A 9018-nucleotide genomic window follows, 5' to 3' on the forward strand; every position below is an offset into this window, starting at 1 on the left:
ACTGTGTATGCCAGTACACTTCTTAAATCTCTCAAACCAGCCTTTGCTGGCCTTAAATTCACTCACATCACCACTAGTTGCAGGCAATTTCTTTACCAAATCGTCATGCAACTGCCTAGCCTTTTCACAAATAAGCGACGTCATAAGACTATCTCCTGCTAATTGTTTCTTGTTTATCCACACCAATAATAACTTCTCAACATCTTCGAGTACTGGTGATCTTATTTTTGTCAGCATATTTACCCCGTTTGCAACAACAGCTTCTTTGATTTCCTTTTTCTTGGCTATGGTGGAAGATACGGTTGTACGGGATTTGTTATACATCCTGGCCAGTTCGCCCACACATACGCCACTTTCATATTGTTCAATGTTTTTCTTAAATTCAGTCATATTTCTCACCTTTACCAAAGGCTTGGCACTAGGAGCTTTCTTTGGAGCCATGGTAGCACTTGCAAGCACTAAAATGAATGGAATATCATGAAATATTTCGTATGAACACGTGAGGGGATAGTCACTCACTGGCAAACAATGGCACATTGGGTGGGAAAGGAGGCCAAGGCGGCTCAGAGCCGCAAGTACGCGTCCAGGACTAAAGACAATTAGCGAGTTAATGGACCATTTGCGAGCCAATGTTTAGACGAAATAACGGAACTATTTCCGAAATGGACGATTCTCAGGCCAGACGATTATTGAGGGACCACTGTATTACTAATAGCATTATTTCAAATAAATATTAATTAACCATAGCATTGGTTAAAAAAAAAAAAAATGTATCTCACACCAAGGTAGGGGGGAAAAAAAAAAAAAAAAACGTAAACATTCTCATCACCATTCAATATACGTATAGCTCTCTAGCCATAAGTGCAAATGACTGAAGTACATCATTCCCAATATAAATACATACTAGAAATGTTTTACATTAGAGAGAGGAAGCAAGGAGTAAGTGGATGCATTTAGATAATTGGGAGTGAGCACATCAGTAGATGGGTATATGAAAGACGAAATGAACCACTGAATAGACGAGGAGAAAAAAGGTGTTGAGAATTTTTTTTTTTTTATCAGAATAGTGGTACAACACTTTTATAGGGATGCAAGGCATGAGTTTTGAACACTGCAGTGATGTGTGGTGTAAACAATGTGCAGGTAATCCAGAGGACAGAAATAAAGAAATGTGGATATAAAGAACTATAGTACGTAATTTAGCTCTTACTTTTATTTATGCTTTTTATACGTTGGTCAAACAATACTATTTAAAAAAAAGTAACTTACCGTATATATTAATATTGCACAGCATAATTCACATTTAACCCTTTCAGGGTCGACAGGCCCTCTCAGAGACTTGTTCTCAGGGTCGGCCAAATTAAAAAAAAAAAAAGATAAGAGAATCTTTTCCCAATCATAATGACACCAAAAGTCTGAAATTTGATGGAAAATTTACAGAATTATGCTCTCGCAAAGATGTTTACGCATTGGCGATTTTGCCCAATTTGAGCCCTATTTTTGGCCAATTCCAGTGTACTTGTCGACAAAAATCATAACTATTTCACTAGAACTCCATTTTTTCTATCGAATGAGTACAAGAAACCACCCATTTACCGGCTTGAACTATCCAATACAGTGATCAGAATTTAGCAATTTTGCCCATTTCACACAAATTTCAAAAGATGCCAATTTCTGAATAGGGTCCAGAATAAACAAGAAAGACATTCCTGGCACTAAAATAATATTTCCTCTGTTCATTAGTCACGTCCCCATGCCCCTCTTACATTCTTTTGCTTTCCACTTTGAATTTTTATTCTCACAAAAAAGTATAAGATTTACTGTTATGCAGACTACTGCATTAGTGTAGAAATGGTATAAATATTATCAGCGCACTTGTGAAAGAATATTAGACTCACCAGTTGACGTGTATTGGACACACAGCATGATTTGTTTACTACTGAACTTTGGTAAAAATCAAACATTTCTGCTACTTTGAGTGCAATTTCAAGGTAGTTTTCTTTGTAAAACCAGTCAAAATCATCTCAATTTCTGTAATATGTCTTCCATTCTATAAAATGAGACCAGGAAAACTAGAATACAACAATAAATAACATACGAAAATACAGTGCAAAGTCGCTGTTTTAATCCAAAAACACTGTCAAAGTTTTTTTTTCTCATTACGCACTTTGTGCTGCAGGATTTTTTTTTATACCACGCACACTGACCACATAGACCCATTCTTTCATATGTAGGCCTACCAGCTTTCTCTCATTAGATTTGAGGGCGCTAGAATTTAGGCGTACTAGTACGTCAAAAACCCTGGCGCGTAAGCTGTACTAGTACGGCCGAAACCCTGAAAGGGTTAAGTATCAAAAGGTATGAATTTTTATATAAAAACTATAAAAATGTTACAGTACAGTATTTCAAGACAAGCAAAGATTGTTACTGTATATGATCTGCAGTGTTTATCACTCCTGGTCTTTACCTGTAAGCATCCTGTTTCATCAAGTTTTTCAACCTTTTCATCACCTAATCTGTTTCTTAATTTAGTATGAATTTGCCCAAAAAAGATGCTCTCAAATGAAGCAGAACTTGCTGGAAGGCTACCATAGTTCAAGCATGAAAGAACAAAATTCACTTGAAATCAAATTGATGGATTTTTTTCTACTTTTATTTTTAGCAGCCCAGACTCGAGTCCTGGAGATGGGAAGCACAGTGTCTGCACTCTGAAGGAGAAGTGTTAATGTTGCAGTTTTATAACAGTAGTGTAAGTGTGCCTCTGGCAAGACAGTGATGGAGGGAATAATTATAAAGGTTTTTCTTTTTCAGGCCACCCTGCCTTGGTGGGAGAAGGCTGATGTATTAATGAATAAATAAAACAAATTTTATTTCATGAGTTCCCACTATTTGGCCAAGGAGTGTGTGTTATTTTTGGCACCAGCACTGATTTAAGGTACATATCCCCCATCACCAATGAAAAGTGTAAGAAGAAGCAGTAAAAGTCTCCATTAATCTACAGTGGCCATTCAGCAGCTTCCTCTTGCTCCCTGGTTAATCGACTGCTTTTGTACTTGAAATGTGCTCGACATGCCACTAGGTGAGCAGGTATTACACTGGTTAATTCTCATTATCAATAATTTCTTTGTAATTGTGTAACTCTGGCACATCTTAGGCAAATTATAAGTGTCATAGTTAAAAAATAAACATGGAAAAAAAAGAAAAGACCGAGAGAGAGAGAAAGAGACACAGAGAGAGAGAGACAGAGAGAGAGAGACAGAGACAGACAGAGAGAGAGACAGAGAGAGACAGAGAGACACAGAGACAGAGAGAGAGAGACAGACAGACAGACACAGACAGAGAGAGAGAGAGAGAGAGAGAGAGAGAGAGACAGAGAGAGAGAGACAGAGAGAGAGAGACAGAGAGAGAGAGAGAGACAGAGAGAGAGAGACAGAGAGAGAGAGACAGAGAGAGAGAGACAGAGAGAGAGACAGAGAGAGAGAGACAGAGAGAGAGAGACAGAGAGAGACAGAGAGAGAGACAGAGAGAGAGAGACAGAGAGAGAGACAGAGAGAGAGAGACAGAGAGAGAGAGACAGAGAGAGAGAGACAGAGAGAGAGACAGAGAGAGAGAGACAGAGAGAGACAGAGACAGAGACAGAGAGAGAGACAGAAAGAGACAGAAGAGAGAGGGAGAGACAGAGACAGACAGAGAGACAGAGAGAGAGAGACAGAGAGAGAGAGACAGAGAGAGAGACAGAGAGAGAGACAGAGAGAGAGAGACAGAGAGAGAGAGACAGAGAGAGACAGAGAGAGACAGAGAGAGAGAGACAGAGAGAGAGACAGAGAGAGAGAGACAGAGAGAGAGAGACAGAGAGAGACAGAGAGACAGAGAGAGACAGAGAGACAGAGAGAGAGAGACAGAGAGAGAGAGACAGAGAGAGAGAGACAGAGAGAGAGAGACAGAGAGAGAGAGACAGAGAGAGAGAGACAGAGAGAGAGAGACAGAGAGAGAGAGACAGAGAGAGAGAGACAGAGAGAGAGAGACAGAGAGAGAGAGACAGAGAGAGAGAGACAGAGAGAGAGAGACAGAGACAGAGACAGAGACAGAGAGAGACAGAGAGAGACAGAGAGAGAGAGACAGAGAGAGTCAGAGAGAGACAGAGATTTAAAAACAATCTTGGATGGAAGTGGGAGTAAAGAGGCTTGAGAATCCAGCAGGCTTGTGTGAACAGCTGAGCTTGTTAGATAGGAGTGAATGGAGGCCGATTTTTATTGGACACTCTTGGACTATAATTAGGGTAACTTTTACAAAATGAACTAAGGAGAACCAGTTAGCTGAACTAGAGTCCTGGAGGTGGGAAGGACAATGCCTGCAGTCTGGAAAAGGGGTGGAGAAGTTGCAATCAGAGGCTCATCTGAACTGTGATGTCAGCCTACTTTTGGCAAGATAATTTAATGTATATCAACAAATAAGCTGAAGTCTTATTTGACAAAACTATTCTTTATGTGTAATTATTGATAATGTACTAACCAACACAAAATCTGCAACTTGAACATACACAATCAGCCTGGCCAAACAGTTGCCTGAAGGATTCAGGCATGTTTTGACTCAGAAATCAATCTGTGGAGTCTTTTATGAAACCAGTCCAAGTATCCCCCATGAAAACCCTCAACAGACCTAACTGAGAACAGCCTTATAGCACTGAATAATTCCCAAAGTACCACTCAAGCACCCCTTAAATCCACTTACCTTAGAAGCAACTAACTTCTCTTGATTTTCATTGATGGCTAAGCAAGCACATGCCACAGAAAACTGAATGATGAAGATGATAAAAAGAACAATCATGTAGAAGAAGAGCATAACCTGGAGAGAGAGATTTAAGATTTTACCAAGTTGCTAAAATTGTTCTGCAGGGAACTGATAAGAGACTTGTGCAACACTTGGGTATCCATATAAAGATACCAAGATATTACACAAGTCTCTCTTATTAACTTGTTAGTTTTCTAAGCCCTTTATACAAACTCTACAGGGAACCGTTGATGGTCAGATGCAATGCCTGTAAAGGGCTAAGGCAAATAATTTTAACTAAGGATTTACAAGAACATTAGAGATACTGTAATTGCCAAATTGTAATGAATAAACCATACCACAGGTGGGGTTAGAACCTGCGATCAGAATCTCAAAACTCTCTGATCGCAATCATGTCATTATGATTTCATGAGTTACGTTATGAATCATTAATACAGTATTACTCTACAAAATAAAATACCATTTGTTACAAAAACTAACTACCTGTGATCTTAATAGTATACACTATACAACATCCATATTTAAATGTCAATAACCCAGCACCACTGGTGGTGGTCGGATTTTGGGCAGTTAATCTAATATTGTGATTCTTGTCAATTGTGTTTTGAACCCAATTTTAATCATATACATACATGGAATATTTCATGCTAATACCCTAATACTAATAATATTAACATTAGCATTAATTTTAATACAGTACTTACGATAAATACAGGCAAGGGTTTCGTCAAATAGTTCATACATTTATTCTTTATTTTTTACATTCCCATTACAAGAAGTAACATTTCCCCCCTTTTTTAAAGGCAAATTTGCATGTCAGTAGTGTACTTATATAACACCTGTGTAGCACCCTTGCGAAATCTGTGTGGTAGGCTATACGTGTAACATATGGCCAGGCACTCCCCATTAAAGCAGGATATAACATTTGAAATGCTATGTTGGCACAAGCATGGTAGGAGCCCAGGCATCCCCAAGCCTCTAGCCTGCAATCAGTTTTCAAACGTAGCATCAGGCACTCGAACAACAAAATGACAAGAACCAAGGAGGCCTTTCTTTTACTCCACTCATCCGGCATAACCTACAACATGCTTCAACAGGGAATAACACATTATTCAATGTTTTAAGCTCTTTCACTGGGCAATTAAGGAATGATTAGAGTGCACAGTAAATGTATCAACGTCAATGATTACAATATGATAAATTTCAGCTTTTGACTATTAACCCTCAAACTGTCCAAGCGTAGATCCATGTTCACGCACGCACTGCTCCGAACGTAGCTCTACTTTTTTTTTTACACAATGTAAAATAGAACATAGATCTACATTTGGAGCACTATGCGCATGAATGTAGATCTACGTTTGGACAATTTAAGGGTTAAACCTTTACTATAAATACCTAGCTTTCATCTACCAAAAGCCTTTACAGAAAAATTAAAATACTGTATGCATAAAATATATACATGTTACCTGGTGATGTTTGCTAGCTCCAATAAGACCCACAATAGATATGAGCAATAAGAAGACTCCACAGGCAATGATGACAGAAACAAGCGAGACTGAAGTGACAAATGATGCCGCCTTGGCTGCTGCAGCAACACCAATTAAAATGAAAGACACCACCTGCAAGAACAAATTTACATTAAATTTGGTAACTGCAAACAAATTACATACAGAGAAGTCACTCTGCCAATCCAGTTAGTTTTAAAATATCAGATATAAAACTAATATCCAAAATGCAATCTGAAAATCAAAATAAATTGTATAAAGTTTTTGAATAAAACTAGAGCATTCTACTGCTTATGATAATCTTACCTAATTCAAACTTTAAAATTCTGAAAAATAACAGTAATAATACACCACTGTTCCTCTGTGCATTTTGGCAATAAATCTAGTTTAAACTGTCCAATATTAAAGTGGTTCTGCCATAGCAATAATTTTATGTTGAACAACTAGAAAAACAAACTAAACATAACCAAACAAAAGCCAACATAACCTAACAAAACCTAGTGTAATTAAATCTAACTTCCTCCATTATTAGCAGAAATGGAACTGAAGCGTATTTACATTCAGTGTGATTGACCAGGCATGTCAACTAACTCAAATACAAACAGCTGATTAGCCCTGATGTGAGAATCAAACCAAACTATAAGTGTCATTTTAACTAACAGATCCCAAGAAATAATTATTTATTTCAAGGCAGATAAGATGTAAGTAAAATATACAATGCACAAGTTGTGCCAAGGACCAACAGTCAGTAACAGTAATAACAATAATCCCCAACTAATTAACAAGAATCTGCTAAAGAAATCTACCAAGTGCACTTTACATTAACAAAACTCATTTTTCCCAGCATCTATCCCTTCACACAGCTGTATAGGTATCTAGGTGTTAGACTGTTTTAGGTCACATCCTGGAAGAATGGATTAAAGGATCCCAATGGAAAATAACTCGCTAATAGTATGGAATGGCATTAATGGGTTATCCTGGGTTACCAACCCTCAGTTAATAATCCAAACAATAGATCTAATGCTAAACCCAACATGCATACAATCAGGGGTTAGGCATAAAAGCCAATGCCCTAGAAACTGTATTTTGACTGGTTAGAAGTTAGGTACAGCAGTGGATTTTTTCCACATACTATAACAAAATTAACAGCATACAAAAGCCACTATTGACCAAGTTTTTATTTAGGTTTTGACCTTTTCCAGTGTTACACGTTTATATGCTGTAGTGCATTATATATTATTAATTATAATAAAGTGCTAAACCCATAAGGAGTACAAAGGTATAAGATTGATATTTATGGCAGGTTTTGCCTCTGCAACAGAGGCTGATGTAGCTTCAATTTGAGAAGTTATGAAGTGGCAGGTAGTTTAGGTTGATTTAGGTATAAGTTCACATAAGTACAATTATCATATCCAGTATCATAATGTGTAAGTTTCCTAGGATAACCCCCCTCTCCCCAAAAAAAAAAAAGTGATGCAAGTACAGGAAGAAGTATATGGCAGAGTTGAGAGAATGACAGCTGCCAAAATGGGTAAATTATTATAATCAAGGGGGAAGCGCTAAACCCGTAGGATTATAAATTACCTGTATTACATTCATGAAGAAAAGGGGTGCAAAACCCACAGTAATTGTACAGCACCTGGGGGAATGAGGCTATCAAGTTTCCATCCAAGGAAGGGAAAATTAGGGCCACTTCCTAGGATTAAGAGCCCTTCACCGGCGCCAAGGTATTTCTTCCATAGGTACACTGTGTAGAAATTAACCAAGGATAACCTAGTCAAGTCAATGTGGCTACTTCCATTGAGGTCCTTGACCGAACCCATAATACCAGCTATGTAATATATTTCACCTTAGCCATGCTACAAATACTTTACACACTATCATCGCTTTCTGGCACGATTGATTTGGAGATTGAAAAGTCAAAGAATTAATCATTTTCAAGGTTACTGCAAATTAATATTGGAGCGGGAGGTAAATCTTGGGTCGACAGGTAAACAAGTCACCCCATTTTTTTTTCCATTAGATACTTACAACATACAAGATGTTGAGGGCCAACAGCGAGTTTTTAGAGCAAGTGAATCCTCCACACATTTTGCTTGTTTCCTCAGGTCTAGTGTATACGAGAGAGAACAATTAGGAGCATGTAGGCTCTGGCGAGATCAGGGAACTGCTGCTGGTATCGATTGTTGAGTAGGTGCCACACACCGGCTGCTGCCTCCCCACCGTTTATCAAGACAACCAACACTCTAATCTCAATAACCATTTTTACTTTATATCTTCCTTACCAAACATAATCCCTCATATATTTTCATATAGTATTTACAACAATATAGGTAACATATGATATCCATATTTTATTTAAGATGACAACTTTGCATTATATACTATTTTATCAAACGTCATTGCCTTCTCATTTAGAATATATTTCCTGATTTTAAGATAGGACATTAGGTGAAGAAGACGATAAATTCAATCGCTTATACGTAGATTACATGGCAACTATGTACTATCAAATACCACATTCAGAACACCATATACTTTATTTCAAAATTTTAAAGTATTCAATACTAGAGAGCAGAAGCGCAAAGATCCACGTTATCAGCGCACATTACCTGTCTTCACACACAATACACCTGTGCCATCATCACTGCACGTCTAAATTAAACAACCATATCCTTGCTAAAGTAGTGGGTATTATACATAACTCAAACACATGCTATAT

General features: G+C 37.8%; 1 protein-coding gene across 4 annotated transcripts in view; it reads right to left on the reverse strand.

Moving 5' to 3' along the window:
• Positions 1-8520, reverse strand: part of Tsp97E (Tetraspanin 97E) — a 32593-nt gene extending 24073 nt beyond the window's left edge. For 2 of the 4 annotated variants that reach the window (XM_053782381.2, XM_053782382.2), the window contains exons 1-3: positions 8328-8517; positions 6258-6410; positions 4732-4845 (exon numbers count right to left, since the gene is read on the reverse strand). In XM_053782381.2, the coding sequence (XP_053638356.1) occupies positions 4732-4845; positions 6258-6410; positions 8328-8387 (327 nt within the window). In that variant the 5' untranslated portion in view covers positions 8388-8517. Of the gene's footprint in view, positions 1-4731; positions 4846-6257; positions 6411-8327 lie in introns of all 4 variants that reach the window. The other 2 variants (XR_008407649.2, XM_053782383.2) reach the window with 2 other exon arrangements.
• Positions 8521-9018: the final 498 nt, after the last annotated feature.

This window comes from Cherax quadricarinatus, chromosome 38 (assembly GCF_038502225.1).
Source record: "Cherax quadricarinatus isolate ZL_2023a chromosome 38, ASM3850222v1, whole genome shotgun sequence".
NCBI classification, from domain to species: Eukaryota; Metazoa; Arthropoda; class Malacostraca; order Decapoda; family Parastacidae; genus Cherax; species Cherax quadricarinatus.